At 37.7% G+C, this 27,594-nt stretch overlaps 1 protein-coding gene across 4 annotated transcripts in view; it reads left to right on the plus strand.

The window, feature by feature from the left end:
• The window catches only part of LOC116299479 (protein FAN), a 38,101-nt gene extending 10,803 nt beyond the window's left edge, over positions 1 to 27,298 (plus strand). For 3 of the 4 annotated variants that reach the window (XM_089033932.1, XM_089033935.1, XM_089033934.1), the window contains 35 exons: positions 22 to 77; positions 1,524 to 1,617; positions 2,807 to 2,875; positions 3,762 to 3,806; positions 4,310 to 4,362; positions 4,450 to 4,490; positions 4,889 to 4,980; positions 5,243 to 5,314; positions 5,978 to 6,077; positions 6,443 to 6,536; positions 6,988 to 7,070; positions 7,669 to 7,748; positions 8,376 to 8,466; positions 9,021 to 9,084; positions 9,503 to 9,554; positions 9,805 to 9,925; positions 10,497 to 10,628; positions 10,733 to 10,775; positions 11,203 to 11,302; positions 12,079 to 12,184; positions 12,969 to 13,059; positions 14,425 to 14,490; positions 19,331 to 19,389; positions 20,209 to 20,276; positions 21,043 to 21,110; positions 21,310 to 21,371; positions 21,780 to 21,841; positions 22,131 to 22,187; positions 22,609 to 22,632; positions 22,984 to 23,041; positions 23,552 to 23,605; positions 23,812 to 23,850; positions 24,203 to 24,305; positions 25,067 to 25,176; positions 25,935 to 27,298. In XM_089033932.1, the coding sequence (XP_088890058.1) occupies positions 22 to 77; positions 1,524 to 1,617; positions 2,807 to 2,875; positions 3,762 to 3,806; positions 4,310 to 4,362; positions 4,450 to 4,490; positions 4,889 to 4,980; positions 5,243 to 5,314; positions 5,978 to 6,077; positions 6,443 to 6,536; positions 6,988 to 7,070; positions 7,669 to 7,748; positions 8,376 to 8,466; positions 9,021 to 9,084; positions 9,503 to 9,554; positions 9,805 to 9,925; positions 10,497 to 10,628; positions 10,733 to 10,775; positions 11,203 to 11,302; positions 12,079 to 12,184; positions 12,969 to 13,059; positions 14,425 to 14,490; positions 19,331 to 19,389; positions 20,209 to 20,276; positions 21,043 to 21,110; positions 21,310 to 21,371; positions 21,780 to 21,841; positions 22,131 to 22,187; positions 22,609 to 22,632; positions 22,984 to 23,041; positions 23,552 to 23,605; positions 23,812 to 23,850; positions 24,203 to 24,305; positions 25,067 to 25,176; positions 25,935 to 26,029 (2,604 nt within the window). In that variant the 3' untranslated portion in view covers positions 26,030 to 27,298. The remainder of the gene's footprint in view (positions 1 to 21; positions 78 to 1,523; positions 1,618 to 2,806; positions 2,876 to 3,761; positions 3,807 to 4,309; positions 4,363 to 4,449; positions 4,491 to 4,888; positions 4,981 to 5,242; positions 5,315 to 5,977; positions 6,078 to 6,442; positions 6,537 to 6,987; positions 7,071 to 7,668; positions 7,749 to 8,375; positions 8,467 to 9,020; positions 9,085 to 9,502; positions 9,555 to 9,804; positions 9,926 to 10,496; positions 10,629 to 10,732; positions 10,776 to 11,202; positions 11,303 to 12,078; positions 12,185 to 12,968; positions 13,060 to 14,424; positions 14,491 to 19,330; positions 19,390 to 20,208; positions 20,277 to 21,042; positions 21,111 to 21,309; positions 21,372 to 21,779; positions 21,842 to 22,130; positions 22,188 to 22,608; positions 22,633 to 22,983; positions 23,042 to 23,551; positions 23,606 to 23,811; positions 23,851 to 24,202; positions 24,306 to 25,066; positions 25,177 to 25,934) is intronic. The other variant, XM_089033933.1, reaches the window with a different exon arrangement.
• Positions 27,299 to 27,594: the final 296 nt, after the last annotated feature.

A 27,594-nucleotide genomic window follows, 5' to 3' on the forward strand; every position in this document is an offset into this window, starting at 1 on the left:
AAAGTCTTGTTCATTCTGCAGTTTCCTTTGAGAGAATGTCTTAGAATAGCTCACTGGACAGGTCCTTTATTATCCAAGTAAGTACATTGTGTTTTAAAGGACTGTTATTGTTGTTGTCAGTCCAGGTGGAGGGAACTTTTGGTACAATTGTTTTTACCATCCATTAGATAATTATTCAATGATTATTTCATTCATTCATTGGATAGTTGGTTTGGGGTTCGTTCATTCATTTGTTCATTCGTTTGTTTGTTTGTTCATTTGTTTGTTTTTTGCTCATTCATTCATTCCTTCTTTCATAACTTATGTTTTTACCCATGTTTAGAAACCACTCATTCTAGCTGTAGCATCACCATTAAATGCACATTATGACTGCCTGACATTAAGAATACTGATAATGTTCAATGACCATTAAATGACAGACAAATGGCCCAATACTTTATACTTAAATTGCTCACCTCATCAGCAAATGGCTCTATAAATGGCCAATATATCAGCAATGCAATCAACCAGACAAAATATATGCAATTATAAAAGAGATATAGATTTTTTGTGATACAAATAATTTGGGAGCTCAACTATAGACTTAACTGTTTTTTTGTTTTGTTTTTGTCATAATATAAATTTGCTTTATGAAACTGGTTGCTAGGCAAGACCAGTTGCCGAGTAACAAAATGTGATAACAACTACAGGTTATAATATAGGTTTTTGAATGCAGGCCTAAAGGATATGGATCGCTCTTATTTTCAGAAGACTTAGTAATGTTTTTGCTAGATCTATTTTAAAATTTAAATTTCGTCTGATGCATTCCAGAAGTTATTTTTATCCCATGAATTAAAAAAAAAATTATATATATCAGCAACGAAAAACAATTTCTTACTAAAAATTCTAAGTTTACGATATATTTTGAAAACCTTTTTTCACCATAGCACTTTCATTGAACACTATTCCTGGATCTAAAATGCATATCAAAGTCCTGTGTACCGATACTTTTATTGCCTCTTACTTTTCCATGTTGATAGATTATGGATATTCAAATCTAAATAATGTGATTATTCATAGTTTTATATTACATTTTTTTTACACTTCTTAATAATGTTTTCCCATTTTAGACCATATGTCATTCCCTAGAACAACATTTCTTTGTTTAAAAAACTGGTTTCAAGACCATAAAGGAGACACATGAATATGGATACAGTACAAACAAAAATTCTTATACATGAAGAGAATGACGTGGTTTTATTATTGTTTGGTGCACAGGGCTTAAAATAACAGCTGATCAGTTACTGGTCATGTTCGCAGGCCATGTTCGCAGGCCAAATTAGTTTTAGCTTGGTCTAACCTCTAAATTATGTACTGTCAAAATGACTGGCAATGCAAAGATTTGACAGGACATTAGTCTCAGTTCTGATCAGGCATTGTCCAATATGTCTGGCTGTTATTTTAAGCCCTGGTGCACATACTATCCTGTTTTGTCTGTATCATACAGTAGCACATCAATCTGACAGTTGTGTTTTACATTGTAGGATAGATACCAAAGGTGATGTCCTGGTGATTGAATCCAAGCAGGTGATAGAAATGAAAGAAGGGAATATAGTTGCACCATATAGATTTATTAGGGTAAGTTCCTTGACTTTCTTGGACTTCAAATTAAAAATGAATAAAAAAATAATTAACTCAAGATAGTAGTTATTGGATGGAAGAATATGTATAATATAATAATAATAATAATATAATATGATTTATATAGCGCCTATACAAGTCGGCTCTAAGCGCTGTAAAATATATATAAATTATAATTCAAAAGCTAGTTTAAACAAATGAGTCTTAAGGTCTTTCTTAAAAGTTTTTAGACATGAAGTGTTTCTAAGAGGAGACGGTAGTGAATTCCATAGAACAGGAGCAGACACAGAAAAACAACGATAACCATAAGATTTAAGATTGTACGGACAAGTAACAAGAAGCAGTTCCTTGGATGAGCGGAGAGTTCTTTTAGGTTTATACACAGTTATGAGATCAGACAAGTAGACAGGAGCCAGACCATGAAGTGCTTTGAAAGTGAGGAGTAGAATCTTGAAATTGATGCGATGTTTCACAGGAAGCCAATGCAGAGAACAAAGGACAGGAGTGATGTGATTATACTTCTTGGAGAGAGTTACAAGACGAGCAGCAGAGTTCAAAACATATTGTAATTTATCAATTTGAGCATTAGGTAAACCATATAGAAGAGAATTACAATTATCAAGCCTGGATATAAGAATGAGTTCATTGTATAAATGAATGCATGCACAAATGTACACACAAACGAACGCACACATGAATGCACACACAAAAGAGCTAACACTAACCAATGATCATGAATGGATGAATTAATCAATGAATGCCTCGATGAATGAATGAATGAAGGAAGGAAGGTAGGAAGGTTGGCTAGTTTTCTCGACTGATTACATCATTCTATATTCACAAGTTGACCCATATGATATGACCAGTAATTTTTATACATCATGGCTTAAAATAATGGTTGCTCAGTTGCCTGTCATGATGAACTGCCAAATTAGTCTTAATAAAAATAGCTCAGTCATGCTTCATTTCAATGGCTCAACATTACTGCTCAAAATGACCAGCAATGCAAAGATTTGACCAGACAAGCTCCTCTTTTAGCCAGACACTGTCTGATGACTGACTTTTATTTTTTAGCCCTGGCCCTGGCAATCAGCTTTATATCCTGATACCAACTATTTTAGCTAATATTGTCATTCATGAGTTTTAAATCAACATTCTCTTCATACTGGCCATCCTTTTTTTTCAGGAAAAGAAGAAGTATTTATTTTCATTCAACTTTGTAGCCCTGGGGTTTGTGCTCCCTCAGCTAGAACAGGTGAATATCTTATGTTACCTTGTAATTTAATTGATGATGAGAGGTTATTTAAATTAAAATTTGAAAGGAAGTCCCTTAGGTATAGGTAAATTGCAGGTTGTCATCACTTTGATTTGTCAGTTACAGTAGCTGTGCCCTGACTTTCATCAGCCTAGAGGTATTGTAGTTTTAGGGTCCTACCTATGAGTTAGCTGTGCCCTGGCTTTGGTCAGCTCAGAGGTTGTTGCAGGATAGCATAAGGATAGCATTTGATAACAGTTATTGCAATAATACTGTACTTTGTAGTCCAAATCACGTTTTATTACATTGCTATACTTTTTTTACAATTCTTTTTATTCATTTGGAACTTTACATTTGTTATGCAACAGAATTTTAGAAATGATTTGTTCACATGAATAATGCTTTTTGTATATGATTATGCAAGTCTACATGTTTAGTTTAGTAACCGAGACTGTTTTGACTTCAAATTAAATCAACCTAAACATTCAAACCACCACGAGGTTGAATTTGTCTAGATAAAGGATTATTTACCTGGTTATATAAGGATGAGCAGGACCCCTCTGGATATCAACCAGGTAGCTGAATGGGCCACCCTGTTTAAATAAAGTCTTTGATTGATTGGGCAATTTATCTATTTCTGTGCATTCAATCTTGTACTTAGTTGTGAACAAGGCTAAAGTTGTAGTTCGGGTTGTACTGGGAGGTACAGACCTAAGTAAGGACAGTTGACGAGTAAAGGAATCCCGACTGACAGCCACACCGACTAAGGAAAGTCCTTCTGATCAACCTGACTCTGCTCTAGTTTGTGTAGCTAGATCTGACACTCAATTTGTATAAACATCTAAGACAAGGTTCAATATCTAATCATCAAACTTGTTTCTTGCAGCTTAACAGGGCATCAACCCTGACCCCAGCTGACCAGTTGACCATGGTGAGTTGAACCTTCATATCTCCACCTTTACAGACATGGGTAGAAACGCACCACATATGCTTGGAAGTTCATCATTCGTATAATGCAAATTTCTCTCACTTTATTTGATCAGGGGAAGAAAAAATTTAAAGCGATGTGTTAGGAAAATAATAAGCACCAACTTTCCATGTTAAAGATTTACCAAACGCCATGAAATCTCCAGTGGTTTTATTTGTAAACACGATGCACCTAAGGATTTTCCACTGAACTTCAGAGCATGTGCAGTGCCTTTTTCAGCTGTATCACCTGTACACGTGTAGTTATTTAATATCCTTGCAACGCATACCAGACCTCTTGGCTCTGATTGGTTCCATACAGTAGTTGTCATTGATTCTATACTCTAGTTTTCTGTTCATGCGGTGTTTTTTTTCACGTTCATATGTTTTGATAACTTTTGTGTCGTGATTGAGATTTCACTATCTGTAGTTCCTCTTTTCAAACTTGACATTGAATTTTCTATTCAGGTGAATACAATTGTCCAGTCAAGGCAGTCTAAAGTTACATTTAACACTAGCTGGTAAATATTTCATTGCGCATTCACTGCTTTTGGTATGCTATTTGCCATTTAATACAAAATATATTGTAACTTTTACTACCTCAACAGGCTGGAAGACTTTTACGAGAAAATTGTAATAGAGACTTCAGGTAAGAGAGACAAGTCTATTTAACAAATCGCTCCAGGATTTCTATTGTCTGTCCACTTATTGATCATCTATGTTCAATAAGAGGACTGACAATGGAAATCTATGAGCAATTTGTCTTTTACAATAAAATAATAATAAAAACATCTAAAAACAAGGAAAAAGGTTAAAAGAAAAACGGTTTCAAGCGCGCGCTGGATCCGTGAGCGAGCGATTTGTCATTCTATGTGTCTGTCCTCTTATTGATCATAGCTGTCAGCCAATCAAACAAAGAATACACTCTGTTATGGTGAAATAACAATTAACTATGGTTTGCGAGAGAATGGGACCTCCTAAACCCCCACTGTGACAAGTAAACTCCAGCCATTATGTAATAACATATTTTTAATGTGTCTTGTTCAGCTAAGAGGATCACTCCCCTGGTCTGTAATCCTGGCCGTGTGATGCTAACATGTTCTCGGCTGTATTTCCAGCCATTCAACAATGCGGATCCTGTAAGTAACTTTTTAATCCAATGATGTCATTCTCTGCCTTTCTTTCTTCTTTCTCTACCAACTACTGTATTACAACAGTCTTTCTTTTTAGGTTGCGCACCTATCTGAATCCAACTAAGTAGCGCAACTATTTCAACCAATGATGTCATCCTATCTTTTTTCCTTCTTCGCCCTTGCGTTGGTTCCCATGATATTTTCTTGATGTTTAATAGTGTGATGCTCATACAATGGGTTTATTTTTGACTTTTCTCTTGTTTGCTAGTGTCCAGTAGTAAAGTGTAAATTGTCTCAAATAAGTCGGGTGGTAAAGAGAAGATATCTACTGCGTCACGTGGTAAGTACCAATGAATGGTCAGTATACGGAAGATACACGTAGCTATAGTAAAAAGAGCGGTTACTAGTTTTATTTATTAAACGACCGTGCGTAGTGAGAGTGACTCGGCAAAGAAAAGGGAAAGAGGGAAAGAAAATGTAAAAGTTGCAACCAGGATTCTTGGTAAACGTCTCTGCAAGTTCCCTAGAAAAATAAGCCAGCATCAATTAATCTAATGAATAGTCCATTTGTCAAGGGAGGGGTATGACTTCTTAATCACAGCTCTCATTAAATTCTCAGTTAATCATTACTCCTTACGTCCGTGAAAACATTAACGTGGCCGCACACTAAGAACTAGCGAAAGGATTTTAACCTGATTTTCAGTTTGTGAGCGTAGGCACAGAGATAAAGATGAGAGTTGTTTGATCCTTATTGACGAGACTTAAAACTCCAGTGTATGCGGACTTACCCTGGAATCCATGTGGTGCTTGTTTTGTTATTCTAATTTCTGCTTTTGTTTTTCGGTCTCAGAAGTGAGTCTAAGCTCACATGACTGGAGTTTTAAGAGTCTTCAATACTTGCGTTTGTACTTGCATCGTAGCTTCAACCTATGTATCTTTGGAGGTCATGTTCATAAATAATCTTTCTCCTTTTCCAACATTTCTATAATGATTTTCTTCACAGGGAGTAGAGATATTCTCTTCAGATGGATCTCAGATGTATTTGGTATTAAACTCACAAAAAGAGAGGGATACTTTTTTTGACGAGCTTGTAGCACAACAAGGTGAGACAGATAATAATAATAATAATAATAATAATAATAATAATAACAACAAAAAAAATTTAATACTTGATATTGCGCATTCTAACATTTTAAATATGATCGAGTGCGCAGAGTAGTACCATCTTTTTGATGGTTGCAAATTTCCTATTCGTATTAATTGGAAAAATTTGGATCGCTCAGTAAATGTTCTCTCTTCAGTAAAATATGGTTAACGTACACTTCTTTTTCGAAGGCATTTAGTTACATTATTAGAGGAGAACGGGTATTATCTTATAGGAGAGGATAAAACACACATCACTTGATGTTGTGGTTGATGAATATAAAAACTTCCTCTTCTTATTCGTAACTGTATTTATGTTTTACAGTTGTGAAGCTGGAAGATTCTGGCCAAGAAAATATGACATTGAAGTGGCAAAATGGTGCCATTTCAAACTTTGATTATTTGATGTACTTAAACAGGTACAATTCTCTACTCTTTCTCTGACTCGTAGATTAGTAAATTAAACAGTTCATGCCATACTCCAATTTGCGATAAAACTTACGAGACTTATCCATGGGTTCCGCTGTCTTTTCTTCAAACCTTTCGAACACTGAAACAATTAACCTCTTGGCTGATCAAAGTCAGGGCATGGCTAACACGTAGAAAGGACCCTGAAACAAGCTGTATTTTAATAGAGTTTGCATCAGCAATTCAAGTTAAAACTCGTGATGCAGAGTTCATTAATCCAACCCGAGATCCCAAAAGTCAGGATAAGAGACGGCAGTAGTTTGACTCGTGAATAAACAATGCTCCAATCCGTTACAAAGTTTAGTTTCCACTTTGACGAAGTTTTTCATTGGCATCAGCGTTATATTAAGTCGTTAAATGATTTTTAAAAAGTAACGGCATTTTTTCCTCTTTTTTTTTCAGTTTATCTGATAGGAGTTTTAATGATTTAACTCAGTATCCAGTGTTTCCATGGATACTGGCCGATTACACAAGCGAATCACTGGGTAACTAATAACCTTATATTACCTTAGGCTGCTGCTGAGTGACCCCCCTCTTTGATACCATTAATTCCCAGGGGGGTACTCCCCTATATTTGCTATACGGGTATGTGCCGCCCTATAGGGTATGGTTTTTCGGCTTTTGGGTCTGGGGTAGGGTACCATTTTTTGACATTTTGTCTGGGATAGGGTATCATTTTAGTCTGGGATAGAGTTAACGATTTGGTTGTTTTTGTCTGTCGAATAGGCTACGCTTTCTGCCGACACAAAAACAATAAAAATAGTTATAAGATAGTTAGTAAATATTGATTGCAATCGATTGTAAAACCGTATTTTCCGTCTTTTAGTCTGGGATAGGGTGTACAATTCTTAGTTTTAGTCTGGGGTAGGGTATGTAAAATCAAAATTTTAGGTCTGGGATAGGGTCAGGGTTTTGAGGTCCTGGCGGCACACCCCTACCCAAATTGGGGTGGTAGTACCCCCCCCCCCCCCCCGGGCATTAATTTAGCTGATGCCCAATGCAGATCCCCCAACTAAACCCTGCAGAGTTTAAGTGTTTTATTCTTTTCAAGATTGAATCATAAATGATTTGTTCCGTTATCAGATCTTACGAACCCGGCTACCTTTAGAGATCTCAGCAAGCCAATAGGAGCATTAAATGAAAGCAGATTACAACAACTCAAGGTATGCTATTGGTTGTTGGTATTAAACAAACACGTGGACTATTGCGCTAGATATGGACGTGAATCTACGCTATGTTGCAGTAGAAGATTGCAATGTTTATTATAATAATAGATGTTTTTACACATGTTATACGTCGTTATACGTTGAAGTTTCTGTCTGAGTCGACATGCATAACGTTTTCAATTTCGTAACATTTTATGCGAATTTCATATGACTATGACCAAAAATGTACGGCATCTAGTTAAAGACGTTCACAGCGAACCAATCACAGTGCGCATGATCACTTACCATCCAATCGGACTGCGTGGATTGTACCGTCACGGTCACGGCACGCCATGTTCCTACCGTGAATTCTTTACAGTCATACGAACACTGCTCTATACACTACAACTGGGCCTGATTGTATGAATGGTGGATAGTGCTATCTGACGGATAAATCTTTATCCAGTGGATAAATTTGTTGGATAGCAGCATCGATTTATCCACTGGCTAAGGATTTATCCGCCCCATCCGTCCAGGCCCATTCTGTGATTCTCAGGGGTCAAAGCGCGCGCAGACCCCTCACTAAAAGGCAACACAAATGCAATTGAGATATTGAATAATTCCTTTTTTTGTCTCTCTTTTTAGGAGCGGTGTAAAGAAATGCCCGAACCAAAATTTCTGTACGGATCGCACTACTCCACCCCAGGATATGTTTTATATTACCTGGTTCGAGTCGGTAAGGATGCTCTTCAATAGTGTTAAGAATGCTGCTGGGAATAGGCAAAGCTAAAGTTGTATCTAATCCATCATTGTTTTCAGAACCCATTTTCGTTATGTCTTTCCATTTCTTTTTTAACCATGCTCGTTATCTGTTGTTGTTTTCTTTTTCTTTTTCTTCTTTCTTTCATTTTTTTTCTTTTCTTTTGATATTCATTCGGCGTAATAACCTTATTTATTGATTGTATAGTGGTTAACTTGAAAGCTATGCTCCTTTAACAACAGTGTGTAGTTTTATTAACAGTAAAATAATCACACCTGTTTTGCTTAAAGAATAATCAATTCCTATTTGTTAATTTGTTATTTTATTTTATTATTTTTTATTATTTTTTATATAACATAAAATTTATTATTAAAATTTATTAAGATAATATTTATTTAGTTTTATTAATTGTATTTCTTTTCCTTGTATAGGCCCTTTATTTATAATATGATCGATACATGTGAACAACTTATTTGAACTTGGTGTGTGAAATAGAGAATCTGAATCTGCTTCGGGTATTTTTATTGCAGCGCCTGAGTTCATGCTTTGTCTGCAAGGAGGAAAGTTTGATCAGCCAGATCGATTATTCAACAGGTAAAGTGTTAGTTATCTTTGGTTAGATGTAATTATTATATACGCATCCATGTTGGTGTTGGCTGAAACAATATGCACTAGCGGTAACGGTTTTCGTATAAGCAGTTTACGAGTGTTAAAGGTATTGTCATGTTTTAATGACGTTAAGGTCAAAACAAAAAAAGATACTAACCCAGAGCGTAGAGGCAATGGACGGAAGCCAAATAACTTTCCACTCCCCTCCCCTCCGTTCAAAAATGCCTCTTCTGGAGTTATCTTAGTGCATAAACATGATGAGTGTTGTATGGCAAGGAATCTTTTGTTCTGTCTCTGTCTCTGGACACCTCGAATCGCCGCAAAAGTCGCCCTTGTAAACGATCCTTTAAACGTATGTTTTTGGTGTCATATATAGTATTAATACTAGTTAATCTGCTTACAGTGTTGCTGAAACATGGGATAATGTACTAACGGGACATGCAGACGTAAAAGAGGTGAGCTGCTAGAGTGCTTCTTGTTCTAAGGAGGACTGAGGTGACCGCCCCTCTCCCCTTCCCAATCACCTTTCCCCTTCCTCCTCCGCCTCCCCTCCCCCTCCCCGTTCTTTCCACCCTGTGCCAGCTCAGTATCATGGTAGTCAGTTTGATTAATGCTAGGAACCCTCCCATTGAAGAGCTTAAACCTTTCAGAAGCTTCGTTGATATCTCTTTTAAATATAATGGAGTTATCCCATTCTTATTGCAGCTTATACCCGAGTTTTTTCAGTCGTCGGGTGAATTCTTAATCAACAGTCAGGGTCTTCCTCTTGGTGTAAAACAAGACAAAACAAAGGTTATGGACGTCGAGCTTCCGCCTTACGCTAAAGGTAATCTTGTGATGTAGGGTTACCTTTATTAAGTGATGGGAGACCTTTGGGACCTTACTTGATGTAGTATTAATGAAGGGTGATAAATGGTGTCCGCATATAGGGGGTCTATTTAATACTGGTATTACTGTTTTTGATCTGTATTCACTTTCTTAATCTAAGGTTGGTTTTTATGTCACATTTTGGATCTATTGGATTATATTGCGTTGCACACATGATGCGACAATGCGTGCAATTTCACAAAAGTAGAATTATTTCCTAGTTTAGTATAGAGGATTTGATGACAGGAGGCACAACAATAGAATCTTTCTCCCCTGGTAAACTGAATTCCTTCTCATGTAAACCGGATTAGACCAGATTCAGTTGTTCCTGCCTCCTGTCATGGCTGCCATCAAGTGATGTTGTAAAGCCTCTATATAAGGACGTGGACTGTGATTTTTCCGCGACGCAAGCTACCAGACATCCCAACACCCTTCTTCCCCCCCCCCCACCCCCCACCACCCACCACCCCACCCCCATTCCACTCTTCTATAGGTTTTCTTTTTTGACTCTCTTTTATATTCTTTTCCAGATCCAGAGGACTTCATCAGAATCAATCGTGAGGCTCTGGAATGTCCTTACGTATCAGAGCGGCTACACAACTGGATTGACTTGATATTTGGATACAAACAAAGAGGAGAGGAAGCGTGGAAGTCTGACAATGGTATACACTTGTTTTATCTAGGGTGTATCGCTTCCATCCATAAAACATCGTGCGTTAGCTATTTTTTGATTGATGGAAACCAACCTTTTTTATTTTATATACAGTGTTCTACTATTTGACCTATGAAGGCGCAGTTGACCTTGACAGGTAAGAAAACAGCTAAATCAAAAAACAAAAAAAACGAACAAACAATAAAACAAAAAACAACAACTATAGAGTCGAAGAGACTGTTTTCTCCAAGGTTGCGTGCGCATCTTGACGGGCCACAAAACTAAAAAAACGCAAATTCAGTAAAATTGAGAAGCCAGTTTTATATTTAAAGAGGAGAATAGTAGATTTTATGAATTCGTATCTAAAAAATATCATGGAAATGTATGATAATTCTCATTAAAGCTCCTGTTCTGATATCGTCGCCCGTCAAGTTTCTTAAATTTGGATGAGCGCGCGACCTTGAGAAAACGGTGGGGGGATGTCTGAAGCGTGAAAGTATTTCAGTGGCATTTAGAAATTGTTTAAGAACCTAGTAAGAGTGAAATGAATTTGTACTTAATGTTATGGATATTATTGTCTTTAGCATTACAGACCCCAATGAACGAGCATCACTTGAAGCACAGATACTAGAGTTCGGTCAAACACCAAAGCAACTATTCAAGAGTCCCCATCCAAAGAGAATGGTAAGTTTTGTTGTCATATTTTGAAATATGACTACCGATTTGAATGACTAATGTTCTGCACTCACTTGCCTCTCTCTCATGACTCAGGTGCCCTACAACACCAACAAAGAGCCGCAATATTTGTGTCATTGCTTTCTCTATTGCGCAAATGTTCTTTCGTCGTTTTTTTCTGGTGTGCAACATTTTCCCGTGGTTTTCTCTGGTTCGTGGTATTTCTTTGGGTATTTTCGCGGGTACTTGTTATTCACTTCCTTGTTTCTTAGTGCGCGTAAAATTTCCCCCAACATTTTTTTACTCGTGTACGATATTTCTTTATTGTTTTCTTTTGTTTGTAATATTGATTTACAACTTCATATCCTGGGCGTCAGTTTTTTTGTGTTTTTTTTTTTTTGCCCATCAAAGCTGCAACGTTGTGAGTTGTCTAGACATTTACAAAACCTCTGGGCTGATCAAAGTCAGGCACGGCTAACTCACAGATCCAATTGCCATCTAGCGTATTGGGTTTTGCAGAGGGAAAAAACCCAGAGAACCCCGAGTAATCAAGGGATAGACCTAACAAACTATACTCTCGTAAGATGACGATTAGTTTCCCGAAAACAATATTAAAGGTTGCAATACAACAATACAATGACCTTTTAAATATTTAACGTGGTCTATGTACTTAGCTAAAAGCTCCTTTCCAGACATACCACAAAATAATTAGCATATAATGAACAAAAATTAAAAATATGGTTAGTCCTTGGTTAAAAAAACATGTTGACATTGGCTTTTCTTAGGCGTTGCCTTCATCTACTAATGGTGTAACAGCTCAAAACGACGTTGCGATCAAAAATGAAGAAAAAGAACCGAGGGCAGAGAAAATACCAGTAGTGAACGTCAGTGGTAAGACACTTTTGTTGTTATAAAGTTTTGCATTCTTATTGTTATTATCATCATTATTACAAATTACCATCATCGTCATCATCATTCCCTTAAGCTGCAGGAAGGCAACGCAGGCAACAACGTCGGCAACATTGAAGCGCTTCAAATCCTATTGCATTATTATTTCATGTTTGTCTAGTATTTTACTCAATAAGCACCCCAGTTTTAGAGTGAAATGAAGTATATTGGCATCCCTTTACTTAAAAAGAAGAACAGCAAAGATTAGCTTTTGGTGTAGCCGTTCTCTTTAGTACGTAAGACAAGGACATTTCATGCCTTACTTTCAGCATAAGATGGCAATGATACACAGTGTTTCGTTCATTCCAACGAGTGTCAATTGAATATCGCAATCATCACCGTCATCATCATCATCATCATCATCGTCCCCATCACCATCATCATCACCGTCATCATCCTCATCATCACCATCACCATCATCATCACCGTCATCATCACCGTCATCATCACCGTCATCATCATCCTCATCATTATCGTCATCACCACCATCACCGAAACCACCATCATCATCATCATCATCATTATCGTCATCACCACCATCACCGAAACCACCACCATCATCATCATCATCATCATTATCGTCATCACCACCATCACCGAAACCACCATAACCACTAGCACATCATGATCATGATCACCATTATCATTATAGTCGATATCGTCTTCCACATCACCGTTATGATAATGATTATCAACATCATATAATCTTATTTCTCTTTCCTTCCAGTTGACTTTGATGACAGTGCCGAGCCAGAACTAGATCACTGGGGCAGCATTGATAAACTAGAAAAAGCGTCATGTCACAAGCTACACAAAGAGTAAGTCACAATTACCTAGCTTTAGATCTTTCTTATGTGGTCGATTTGCAGAGGTGGTCGTGATGGCGTGGTCGCTTCTTTAAGAGGTCTCATTACCTCATTCACTAAAAAAGTGATATTATTATTATTTATCATGTATGTACTGGACTTCAGCCAGGGATATTGAGTGTTACCGACTGATAAAGATATCCCCTATATTATTTGCAGATGTTTGTTCCCTTTATCTTAGCCTTATTTCTTATCTCTCAAATTGCCAATGATTAAAGCCAATAAAAATGAGATTGAAATATCAATGTAAATCTCTTGTTTACCGCTATCAAGTAAATTTAATCGAATCACCGTACTGAAAACCAATTATGACCAGCTACTTTAACAGTTATAACCAGATACTTCGCTACTTAGAATAGAAGCTTTTCGCTTTCTTTACTAAGTTGTCACGTGATACACCTGTATCACACAAGGCGTCTGTCACGTAATACATTCCTATCAAGTGACATCCAAATTGCCAGATCGGCCCAGAGTTTTCTCGGGGCTCCATAAGGTTTAAATAATGTTTTAGTGAGTGATTTACTTTATCTCTGTCGGATGTTGTCGTCGTCGTCGTCGTCGTTGTTGCTGTTGTTATTGTTGTCGCTGTTGTTATTGTTGTCGCTGTTGTTATTGTTGTCGCTGTTGTTATCGTTGTTGTCGCTGTTGTTATTGTTGTTGTCGTTGTTGTGGTTGTGGTTGTCGCTGTTGTTGTTGTTGTCGTCGTCGTTGTTTGTCACTGTTGTTGTTGTCGTCGTTGTTGTTGTTGTTGTCGCTGTTGTTGTTGTTGTCGCTGTTGTTATTGTTGTTGTCGTCGTTGTTGTTGTTGTGGTTGTCACTGTTGTTGTTGTCGTCGTTGTTGTTGTTGTCGCTGTTGTTGTTGTCGCTCTTGTTATTGTTGTCGTCGTTGTTGTTGTTGTGTTTGTCGCTGTTGTTGTTGTCGTCGTCGTCGTTGTTGTTGTCACTGTTGTGGTTGTCGCTGTTGTTGCTATTGCTGTTGTTATTGTTGTTGTCGTCGTTGTTGTGGTTGTCACTGTTGTTGTTGTTGTCGTCGTTGTTGTTGTCGCTGTTGTTGTTGTCGCTCTTGTTATTGTTGTCGTCGTTGTTGTTGTTGTTGTGTTTGTCGCTGTTGTTGTTGTCGTCGTTGTCGTTGTCATTGTTGTGGTTGTCGCTGTTGTTGTTGCTGTTGCTGTTGTTGTCGTTGTCGTTATTGTTGTTGTTGTGTAGTTCTTATTGGAACTGGATATCTGATTATATTGATTCTGATATTCAATCCTTCTCAGTGTTACATCACATTCTCTGTATGTTTTCTAACCTGAAGCTACTACTCTACTCCAGGGACTCTTCTTGTATTAAAGAGGTTAAAGTGAATATTGCCAACAAATCTATCACGCGCCACAGAAGGTTTGAATGCCTTAAATTCCTTCTTTAAATCCTAAATGATCCATATCGTGGTTTGCATTAAAACACTAACACAAGATAATTTAGGAAGGGGGCTATCCCCACCACTAATGCACTAACGTTTCGATATAAACTAGAATTGAATGCTTGTATAAACACTCAATTATATAAGTGATGCGTAGCTGATGACGATGGTTATTTTAAATACATTAGTTATAAAGTAACACGTGATCACTGATATATTAAACATAAAGGACCATGTGACCACCAATACTTTGGTCACGTGTCAAGGATTTTTTGAACTTAAATGCACAATATTGACAGTTTGGTCACGTGTCATGCCTATATGTAATTAGCCTTTAATACATAATTTAATAATCATAATTAACAATTTAAAATGATTAATAGAAAACAAAATAAGACGTCATTACTTTAGTCACGTATCACATAAACACACACTCCTAATCAACTATCATTCAACTTAATATCACTAATTAATGTAACTAAACCTGGACACAGTATACTGTATTCAGTAATGTCAAAAGGTTGAACATATAGAAAGCACTGTTTCACTAGCGAAGCGAGGATAAATACAAGGACATTATAAAGACTAAATTGTACTCACTGATGCCTAAACCATAGCCACACGTCATGTCGAATGGTCGTCTTTCTCATGCTCACTTGCGCAGTCAACAAAAGGACAACAAAAATGACGAATTCTAAGTTACATGTTTGTTCGAATTTTTTATCGGATTTGGTTGAGTGCGCAATCCTGAGAAAAAAATCCAGTCAAATAATAATGATTAACTGATGAAATAATGCAATAAAGGCTTCTTTGAATAACAATTAAAAAAATATAGTACTATAAAGATATGCCCTTATCATCAATTAAACGTCTTTAAAGATTAGGATATGATAAAAACATAAGATAAAAAGTAAGTTAAAATTTATATATATATATATATATATAAAGGTTTGAAATGGTTAAACATTTAAAAAATAAGATATAACAAATAAATCTAATACAGATATTCGCCTTTCCTAGTAAGAGAGATTAATGACCGTATGGTGAATAGGTTTGTGGGACTGAACTTGGGCACGAGAGGTTGCTAAGCTTTTAATCTCATCCCAAAATTAATTGACCCACAATCCTTTGCACAACGAGCTCGTTACCAGTCTTTCATCTAACTTCGGAGAAGCGAATAATAATTTTCAAATGATCCCTAAACTGTGAACTATATAAACTAAGGCATTAAGAGCGGCTGTCCGTAAAAACCAGACAAATTCGAAAATTTCGTGGCAACAGTCAAAAAATCGATTTTGCTCATACTTTGAAGTTAGATACCCTATCATATAACATTAACCCCTGTGCACTTAGTTTTGCAAAATTCTTTTTAGTTCGTGAGAAATTTCACTTTTTATGCAGATAGGCAAATATGCTAATTTGACGACTCTGAAATTGAGATAAATCACCAATCTCGTGTACGAAATATAATCAATACTTGACCTTTCTAACCTAATAAACTTCAAATATGGTATCTCTATATGCCTCACAACGATTTTCAGACATGTAGCTATAACGAAGAATTTCTGGAAGAATTATTTGCAAGACACAGTTTTCTTGAGCTTAAAAGTACCCTCAAAACAAGTGAGAATTTTACCATGGCCGATACAACGGAAAAACGAGATTTTCACTGTATGTGATGTCAAGATGATATTGTTCAAGATTGTAAAAAAAAATTCTTAGGTAAATGTGTTCTTAAGCCTGTACGATCGATCAAATATGCCTAAATACGTTGTTTCAGAAAGCATGGTTTTTGCATAAATTAGCTAGTGAATGACTGCCAAAATTAAAATAATATTTTTCAAATCTTTTATAAGCCGTTTGAGACATCAACACTTAGCAAATTTGAGGGATTTTTCTGAAGAAAGAGCAGCATTTACTCCCTACCGCTTCATAAATCATGAATTCTAGGTGTAGTGATGGTCATCAACCCAAAACAGCGAAATCGTTGCGTGACCACCGGCGGCGGGATAATAAATACTGTGTGTGCATGTGAGTTTTTTTTAATGTATCCAAATAAATACCGAAAATACTACTTTTATTTCCCGTCATTAACTACATTTGTGCGTCTTCCTCCTTATGTTTTAGTATCTAAAAGTATAACGTTCGTGTTAGCAGCTCCTGGCCGTTCAAATCTATGCAAGGCTCTGATGACGTATTCCAGAGTTAATAGAGGGGACTCCCCTCTATTAACTCTGCGTATTCCTATGATAAATGGAGGGTCCTGAAGGGGATTCCTAATATTTACCCAAATCCCAGTTCAAATCCTTTTATTCTTAGCCCGAGTATGTTTTGCTCAAATCTTAATCCTACTCCCATTTTTGATGGTTTTTTGTTTATGAATCCCAGTGCATGATATCCTATTTTCCCAGCACCAAAGAAGGATAATACCAGCACTCATTTTACCCCTTCAGGACCCTCTAAGTACTAGCTCGGTTCGATCACAAAATAGGTTGGGGAATGAAATCAAACGAAGGTCGAAAACGTCTTAAAGAAATACAGAAAGACTATCTTATGGCCCAGTTTAACATTGGTGAGCAGACCGGGCATAAAGTTGATCCTGCAACGACACATCAAAAGAAAAAAAAAACTGTCATCGCTTATCACCACCGCAAGTACAGGAGTGGCGCAGCTCAACGGGGTCGAACTGAAAGCATTTTTGGCCTTCCTCAAAGTCCTTGAGGAAGGCCAAGAATTCTGATTGTGTTAGTTTTTTTAGTCCTGATGGGTTCCTCACATCTAAACAAGTGGTATAAGGTTTTTTTCACGATTGCCAAAGAAAAAGGTCGTCCCCGCCGAAAGAGATGCACGAGAAGACGACAAGCTTCCAGAAAAGGCTCTGGACAAAATGAACAAGGAAGTACAGAATGCCCTATTAATACAGCACCCCATATTCTTGGATGTTTATAATCTGTGTGAGCTTGCTGTGCAGAACACGATGAAAAAATTCTCGAAACCCCTGTTACGAGAGCTCGAGTTGGAGCAACACGTGGACACCAGCAAAAAGGATAAGAAAAGAAAACAATCCTACATTGACGGCACTCGTCCGCACACATCTTTTCACAAGAAAAACAACCATTTCAACTAAAGCCGTTTTATAAGAAAAAAATATTTATACCGACATTATTAGCTTTTGTTTCCTAAATTAATACAATATATATGACGGGAGTATATATTGAGCGGGATTCATGTGATAACTTACCGCTACCGAAATCACTCGCGTAACTCAAGGGCGGATCCAACGGAGGGGTCCATGGCTGCGGACCCCCCTTTACAACTCGTTATTTCCCCTTTTTAACATACGATATATTACAGATAATTTTCTATTGAAAGTCATGACTCTTATGTAAGTTTATAAATTGAAAGCCAAATCAAGTTGTTATGTTTGCGTTCTGAAAGGTTACAACAAATATAGCGGTATGTATGACCTCAAAAATAACGTCACTGATCGAATGTACTTTTTGGACCCCCCCTCAAAAATATCCTGGATCGGCCTTTGAAACTAGACAAATGTTACCTCAGGGGTCACACACAATACGAGGGCGCATAACATGAGCCGATCTATTATTTTTGATGCGTTCGTGAGAAGAGCAAAGTTTGCATTCCTATACATTTATTACATAAATTTGTTATGCATACAAGAGGGGGATATTATTTTGAAAGAAAGCGTAGCTTAAGGGGCTTCGAAATTTAAGTTTAGTCCTCAAGTGGCTAGGCCGGTAAAAAAATAAGGTTTTTGAGGAGAACTCTTCATCTCCAATAGTCATTGCCGCTAGTGGTCACGCAACGCTTTCGCTGTTTTGTGTAGATGGCCGTCACTACACCTAGAATTCATGATTTGTGAAGCGGTAGGGAGTAAATGCTGCTCTTTCTTCAGAAAAATCCCTCAAATTCATATATAAGATTTGAAAAATATTATTTTAATTTTGGCAGTCATTCACTAGCTAATTTATGCAAAAACCATGCTTTCTGAAACAACGTATTTAGGCATATTTGATCGATCGTACAGGCTTAAGAACACATTTACCTAAGAATTTTTTTTTACAATCTTGAACAATATCATCTTGACATCACATACAGTGAAAATCTCGTTTTTCCGTTGTATCGGCCATGGTAAAATTCTCACTTGTTTTGAGGGTACTTTTAAGCTCAAGAAAACTGTGTCTTGCAAATAATTCTTCCAGAAATTCTTCGTTATAGCTACATGTCTGAAAATCGTTGTGAGGCATATAGAGATACCATATTTGAAGTCTATTAGGTTGGAAAGGTCAAGTATTGATTGTATTTCGTACACGAGATTGGTGATTTATCTCAATTTCAGAGTCGTCAAATTAGCATATTTGCCTATCTGCATAAAAAGTGAAATTTCTCACGAACTAAAAAGAATTTTGCAAAACTAAGTGCACAGGGGTTAATGTTATATGATAGGGTATCTAACTTCAAAGTATGAACAAAATTGATTTTTTGACTGTTGCCACCTTATGTCTGATTTTTACGGACAGCCGCTCTTAATATTTCTTTTCTATTTTTTTAATTGTTTGAACGTTTAAAAATAGTATTTAAATCAAGCACAATATCGGACTGTTATAAAACTAACGCAACCTATAATATAAGACTGTTATTATGTAATCCTTCTAAATCTCTATTGGACTAATTCATTCTTTCGCACTCTTCCATTCCACTACTGTAAAACAAAGAATGTGGTAATTTTTTGACGATGATTTATTGATGATTCATTGGGTTCTAATGATTTTCTTATTACACATTTAAATGTTTTAGCACTGTCACGTCAGTACGACTTTCCAAAGACTGTAAACATGTGTTCTCTGTTTCACAAGGTAGGTACCTGAACAGTTTTCAGAGCCAAAGGTGTAGGGGTGTAAGGCTGGAAGGGTACGGGAGGGGTAGAGGGATGACAATGGAGGAGGATAGAGCCAAGGGTGTAGAGGTGTAGGGCTGTAAGGGGACCTGAGGGGTAGAGGGATGACAAGGGAGGAGGACAGAGCCCCGGGATGTAGGGGTGTAGGGCTGTAAGGGGACCTGAGGGGCAGAGGGATGGCAAGGGAGGAGGACAGAGCCAAGGGCGTAGGAGTTTAGGGCTGTAAGGGGACTGGAGGGGTAGAGAAAGGACAAGAGAGGAGGACCGAGCCAAGGGTGTAGGGCTGTAAGGGGACGGGAATGGTAGAGGGATGACAATAGAGGAGTTAGTACAATAGTGACCATCAGAATCAGCATTGGAAAATGAGGATTTGCATTCAAATAATTAATACTTATTACATCTCTCAGTAATCTGTAGTTGTTCCAAAGCCATGGGAACGCCGTGTTTCAAGGGGGGAGGGGGAGGGGGAGCTAGAGAAGGAGAGGTAGAGGAAAGGCAAGGAAGGGGGGCACATTACATGTACGTTATTCTACATGACAATCAGTATCGGAAAATGCAACGATTTATCTATTCAAAGAATTGATGTTAGATCTTCCAACATATCTGCAAGTGCATGCTCCATAGTTGTGTTAAGGTACTGCATGTTTTGCATGCCTTGATATCATTTTTGGGCTCTGAGAAATAGGTCATATTTATATCTTAGCAATCAGAATGCATCAGTAATAGCAATAGTAGAGTAGTTTGTTTATACTAATTACAAACACTACATTCTCCCTAGATACGCAACTGAAGATCTACTCGTTAGAAGAAAAACAACAAATACGAAGTATAAATCTCTCTTCAATGGTTAGTAGTTTGTTGTGATTTCTAATGCTCATTTTCTTAGAACGTGTATCATATTCTGTCCGCAACAGAAAAAGGGATGAGTTCTAAACAGTCGTAATATAGCGGGACCCGACTTAGAGGGGAAGAGTGGGGTAACCCCTTAGCAGAAATACTTAACAAATGATTATTATAAACTAATTACAATCTTGAGACGACAATACCATGAAATATTGATGACTAGTTGGGAGAAAATATATTCGGTATTGGGCGGAGTCGCGAAGCGACGGACTGACCGAATTACTTTGATTAAATACGAAATTCTCCTTACGAGCACGCGTTATGGCGCAAACAACAAGCGTAAAGATTTAACGCACGCTCGCTCAAGCTTTCCTTTTCGTCGCGCGTTAGCCAATCAGAAGCCTTAATTTTGAAACGACAATACCACAAAATATTGTCGTCTCAAAAATATAGGAGACAATTTAGTCGCGATACATTTGTGTATTGAAATATTCACTACTAACACGCAGTATCAAGTATTTTAACAGCTATCTGAGGGGGGAGGAGGGTATTTTCCGTTACCCACCTTCTAAATCAATAAAATCAGGTCCCTATGGGCCCTTGTTTTGACCTTGTCCCCAAAGAACATGGGCCTAAAGCCAGATTAGTGCTAACGCTGTATTAACTCTTGTATAGCAATTTTATTAATATATGACTGAAAAATGCACCTAAGATGTTTTTGTATGCATGCTTGGTTAGATTTTTCTGATGGTGTTTTATCTCTCTACAGGCTCTTTCTTCGTGTGCCATTATGCCTGATGCTAAAACAATCATAGTTGGTTCATGGGATAATAACATGTAAGAACTCGTCTTTTGTCATTAGCCTTTTTCTTATATTTTCGTTTGATTGACCACATTAATCTGCGATAAGGCATGTTTAATGCGAGTGGGAAAATGTAGAACTCAGAAAGCTTCGTCTCATCTTTGCTAACACTGTCTAATATATACATACATTCTTGCAGTAGCTTGCAGTTTCACCACTCTTTGTTTTATTTAGATACATCTACTCAGTAGAATATGGTCGTGTGGTAGACACGTTAAGAGGACATGATGATGCAAGTAAGTCGAGCTTTAAAGAGCATTAGAGTGGGCCTCTGCTTTACTGAAGTTTAAAATAGATAGAATAAATCAACTTTGTTTATAGAGGTTGACACTTGACAGTAACTCAACTGATAAACTTGTGGTCCTCACTCTCCTGCCCACCCCTTCCCCCCTCCCATTGGGCCTGAAACTCAGGTTACATCTATAGTTCATTAGGGACGGCAGCGTTACCATTAACGTGATCATCCGAGCCACGTGAAGGTCTAACCATTTGCAGATGTAATTACGAAGGCAGCACCTTCTCCTCAATTTTAAGACCCTGAGTGTTGGTCTGGTCAAGGCTTGAACCACGACCTCCCGCACAACAGACCCACAGTCTTACCTTACTAAGCTATCCGGGTGGCGGTTTACTTTATTTGTTTTCAGTATCATGTTTATGCTGGAACGATGGAATACTAGTTACAGCCTCTTGGGATTCTACAGTCAAAGTAAGACTCTTTAAAACATTGAGTGGGATTCCTGTGTGATAAGACACTTCAAACCCGAGATCCAGATACACGGTGCACCCCAAGCACGCAAAAGTGAGCTTGAGTTCTGCTGATTGTGTGCAAATAAGGTCCATACGATCTACTACAAAATTAACGCAGCTAATTAAATTAAGGACACCTCTATATTATAAAGGTTTCAGTTGTCACAAATGTATTATGACAGGGTACTTTACTTTTGAAGTATCTAGTATAGAAGTAGTAACCTGTAGATCTTGAATGCGTTTTTCAGGTATGGAAATTCCTTCCCGAGCCAGACGGCAAGAAACCAGCTTCGCCGCTAATACTGGTAAGCAAGACATGACTTATAATGAAATTTAAAGTAATCTTGTTTCTCTGGGTTCTCCGGTTTTCCTCCCTCCATAAAACCGTACACACTAAATTCCAATTTAATCTTTGAGTTAGCCTTGCCCGGACATAGATCACCATAATGGTTGTTCCAGGGTTTGGTCTGTGAGCTAGCATCGCCCTGACCTAGATCACCATAATGGTTATTTCAGAGCTTGGTCTGTGAGTTAGCAGTTCCCTGACTTAGATCAGCCCAGAGGTTGTTTCAGGGTTTGATAAACTTTTCTTATTTCGCAACTTTTGCGTTGAGTTTATTTGATATTACAGTCTAACTTGAAACACGAGCCTTATAGTGGTCTCACATCAACAAGTTATGTCAGTGGGCGATTATCTCCTAACTTCTTCCTTATTCTTTTTTTTAGGCGGAGTTGGATCATGACACAGAAGTAAGTTAATTTTTATTAAAATATCTTAGGAGGGAAGATTTATATGATTAACATCTTGAAGGCTTTTTCTCCAAGTTGGCTTTTGCCTAGAAGGTGAAGTGCCAAGAAGAAACGCCGGTGGATGGGTGGGTGGGTGAGAGAACCAGTAAGAAATATAAAGAAGAAGCTTACTGTGACATTCCTGCTCCTATATTAGGATGTCATAATTAGGATAGTTTATACCGCACGCGCCGACCGTCGCGGCACCGTCACGGTAACGGCACCGTCACGGTCATGAAACGTCACGTCATATGTCCTTTATCAGTAATTCCATTCATACTAAATTCTCATAATCTATTATTGTCGTTTTAGGTGAATACGGTGGATTTAGATCCTACCAATACCCTTGTAGTTACAGGGACTATGGATGGTAGGTCTTTGTAGAAAACTGTCGATAGTAAGATTATTTATGTGACTTAAGGCGCGATTACACGGAGCAATTGCGAAACAATTTGCAGAACAAGTTGCAGAAAGTTTACACGGTGCAACGGAGACGCAATCGTTGCCAAAAGTATAAACGAATTCTACTTTTTGCAACGATTGCTTCAACTTGTCCGTTGCAACAATATTTTTCAAATTGCGCTGTAGGTTACACGCTGCAATGCTCTATGCAACTTTTGTCGTAATGTCGTAACTTTTGTTTGAATGTTTGTCACTTTTCGTTTCATTTTGTTTTTGTCTTTTTCTCTCCCCCTCTGCCTTTCTTTTCTCTCCTCATTTTGCTGTGCTAAACATTCCACTTCTCTAAAGGTATGTCAGTATCTCCAGATGTCTTTGTTATTTTTTTCTGCATAACTAATAAAAGATATTTATCATATTTCTCTAAGTAACCCCAGGTTTACCGTATATAGATTAATCTGCTATTTTTATTTGTACTTAGGTAATGTTCTTCTGTGGAATATCGATCAGCAAACAATATTAAGTCAACATCATAGTGAGTAACAATTTTTTTCTTTTATAGCAAGGAATTAGTAGTGGCAGTTTTCTCAAGTTATTGTTGCGGAAACCGCAAAGCTCTTTTTATCCAATCGTAACCAATTTTATCGAGCCCTGAAACAACCTCTGAGCTGGATAATTTGAAATTTAGTTGATAAACAGATAAAATAAATAAAATTCTAAACCATAATTATCTTGTTGCAGTTCATAGAGAGACAGTACACTCAGTTCTCTTCAGTCCAGGTAAGGAGAGTTGTTAGATAGAATAGTCTCGTACGTAGGGGAGTTAGCGTTGCGTGACGACACTAATAGCGGCTGCGTAGAGATTATAGATGGAGTATTCTCCTACGTATGGGAGTAAGCGTTGCGTGAAGACAGTAATAGGGGCTGCGTGGGAGACTATAGATAGCGGCTGCGTAGGAGACTATAGATGAAGGCGTCTTTAAAAGGTGCTTGGAAGAGCACTGAAACTGGTACGGCAAATTGTACGATTTCGCGTGTGTGATTAGCAGTCAAAAACACATCTGATTAGTTATGTATAGTGAGTTTGCTAATTTCTAGATCATTCTTTAATTATGAGTGCTTTTTTTTATAGACGGTCAAAGAATTTTCTCGTGTGGTTCTGATCACTCGATGAGAGTGACAGACGTGCAAACCGGAACAGAAGTCTTCTCGAAAAATGCAGGCGAAGAAATAAGGTTTGTGTTTTGTTTCTCTTGAAATTAAGTTAAAAACCATTGAGGACAGAGATAATATTTGAAGGGTCGCGCAGAGGAACAGCCCTTTCGTGTAAATGAAAGCATTTGTTTCAACATTTTGGCCACTGGTAACTTTGACTGTCTCAATTAGAAACTTTCGAAGCGTGTAAATGAGGGATCCTTAAGGGACGGACCATTAGATAATTAATCCGAAGGGGGTTGCGTAAATTCTCAAAAAAATATCGAGCAAGCACCTCACCTACGAAAAAACAAATCGCGCAGCCTCTCCTTTCAGTAAAGAAATGTCGAGCAAACATTAAAAATTGCATGCAGGGGTTGTTACAATGAATGTCGTGAAACGTAAATTAATGCATCCCCTCTCCCCTCAATTATTTAACGATCCATACCTAATATAAACATACTCCTACCCTTGCCATATTTTTTTTCGTGGATGATGGGTACATAGACTATTTTCGCAAGTACCATGACAGACTCGTACCCAGTCGCTTCTCTTCTCTTATTGATCTCACGCTGTGGTTGATTGGAAGGATTTAGTGAGTTCGCGGTGTATCAAGGGAAGGAGGGAAGAGAAAAGCCTTCAAAAAAGCCTTCGCGCGCATTTAAAAAACGTGAGTGACGACTGGGTACGAGTCTGATACAATGACAACAGTTGATCATGTGGTACATCCAGACACCGATAGAAGTGACGATACGTCTTGTTAGTTAATGGTTGATATATGATGTCATTGGATTATCTGCAGGTGTGCCGTGTGGGATGGGCAAATGGTTCTAGCAGGAGGAGAGTCCGGTGATCTTCAAATATGGGACTTATTTCATGTACAGCAAATAACAAGCATTACGGCGCATAAAGGTACTGCTTTTTAACCCTATAGTTAACAAATAAAATGGCTTTTTCCGTGCTCCGTTCGGTAATAAAGCACGCAGAAATGGAGTAAGCACGAAAGAAGTGTAAGGAGAAGTGCTTACGGCGCTTCCTAAGTGCTTTATTACTGAACAGAGCACGGAATAAGTTGTTTTATTCGTTTTATTATATAGTTACTAATTTTACTTCGGTATTGAATTTATTTACGCAAAAAGAAAGAAGGTCACAGGATCTAGCAGCACTTCGCGTGCGCGGATGGCGTCAGCACAGTGCTCCGTTCACTCATAAAGCACAGTTTTCGACCAACCAGCGCTCGCGTACTATCCTAACTACGTAATAACAAAACATACATATCCACTGCGCACCAATGATTGTTCCATCTTGTTTATATATGTATTGCAGTGCACACACAAGTCCCTAAAACCGTATGTGCCACACCCTAGCTTTTAGAAGACTGAGAAATTCTTTATCGAGCTGTTATGTTATGACTTATTTCTGGGTACGACTGCTCACAATAGCCGCTAAAATAAAGCGATAAATGTTCTTAATGATTTAACCTCCGCCTGAGAATATTAGACCTTTGGACAACAAATCCTGTCATGAAGAACGCGTTAGAAAAATCTTTATAGAACTGCTTCTTGTCTTTAATCCCGAACTAGTTTTTCCCATGTGATGGACGTCACACTTAAAAGCTCTATTACGACTGTGAATACCTCTTTAACATATTTAAATGTACCTTCTCTCAGGTGCTATTCGATGTATTGACGTGTCAGGTGATGGGTGTTTCGTAGTAACTGGAGGAGAGGATGGTCAAGTCATTCATTGGAAAATCAAAGTTTAACAATAGCATTACTGTTGCCTTGGTAATATGCTCAGCTTCATTGGCAGCGAAGCCGCGTCGTGGAGCTGAACATGTACGGTTATATTTAGTTAGACTTCAAAGCCTATGTTTAGATATTTGATAAACTGAAGATGCATAGGTTTGTTGGCGAGAAAAGTGATGCTCAAGGCAACGTTTGTTACAGTGGTAGTCATGGTAACCGTGGTTATTATGGTAGTCTTGGCAACCGTGGCTACAGTGGTAGTCATGGTAACCCGGTATAATTTTTTATAACTGCCATAATGAACGGAGATTCATAGATGCGCGAAGTATCTACTATTGGTGGACATAGTCATGAACAACCATCTATGATCTTGACTATATGTATCGCGTGATGATCATCACGTGGCCCTACGATCCTTATATACCCCAGGTGATCGTATTCACTGTACCTCACTGTACAAAGAGGTCATCGTTATCGTTATTTTCTCAATCGATTGTTGAAAAAAAATCACATTATTTAATGAGCAAAAAATTATCAATTTGCGTCTATGACAAGCAAATGTTTATAACGTGTTGCAAAGGCAACCCAAATGGCTTTTTAAAGTTTAGAAAATTATATTTTCCTACATTTAGTTTAGAATTATTTTAGACGAAACGGTTTTACATATATTTTATAAAAATTGCTTCCATCCCACACTTCCAGAAATGACAAAATTTATCTGATGGGCATAACTGACTCCCCTAGTAGAAGCTTGGAAAGAGCCTTTGTAAATTATTTCCTAGTTTGTATTACAGCGTATGTAAATGACTGAATTCTAGATTCCAAGATGTGGGATCCTTGGAAAACATCATTGAAAAAAAAATTGTTAACCACATACATTTACTATAATGTACTGGCGCAAAACTCAAGCTTGGGCTCCCTGTGCCGACACTTGAAGCTTTCTATAGTCTTTAAATCAAAGTAAATTAGTAGTTGAGCGCGGAGTGATAAGATGTGCAAAATTTGTTCTCCAACTCGCAATACAACAGGTAGCCCGTGCGCATAGAATTCTTTGACTCGAATAATCCGCCATCTTGATTTCCATAATTCTTTGTTCGTCGCACTCTTTACATTTTTGGGGATATGACTTGTATTGCCTCACAAATATCTACACCAATTGACTTCAATAAAGGTAGTTATTTAGTACTGGTAATATTAAATTGAGGTACTGAAATGAAAATATTGTGAGATAATTTATTTGAGATGTTGATATCAAAATGTCAATTAAAATTCTATCGTAGATCTAACACTCACGGGTACATAAATTCAACATTATCGCTGTTATTTATTATCGTCAACATTCATCGTCGTTATCATTATAAGTCACCTATCATTGATCAATATTATCATTTATAGTCATCCTCAACATCCTGGCGTCGCCATTAATTCTTCGATTGCATGTTACGTCAATGCGGCCTCTCTGGACGCCTCTCGGGACGCATCTCGGGACGCCTTTCGGGACGCCTCTCGGGGTAGCCTGCGTTCAGCCGATATAATTTCCTAGAAATAAATTTCCTCGAGGAGATTGCCCTACAGTATTTCA

The sequence above is a fragment of the Actinia tenebrosa genome, unplaced genomic scaffold (genome assembly GCF_029948245.1).
Source record: "Actinia tenebrosa isolate PJP-AT-01 unplaced genomic scaffold, QUT_ActTen_1.0 PGA_scaffold2__45_contigs__length_23673736, whole genome shotgun sequence".
Classification (NCBI taxonomy): domain Eukaryota; kingdom Metazoa; phylum Cnidaria; class Anthozoa; order Actiniaria; family Actiniidae; genus Actinia; species Actinia tenebrosa.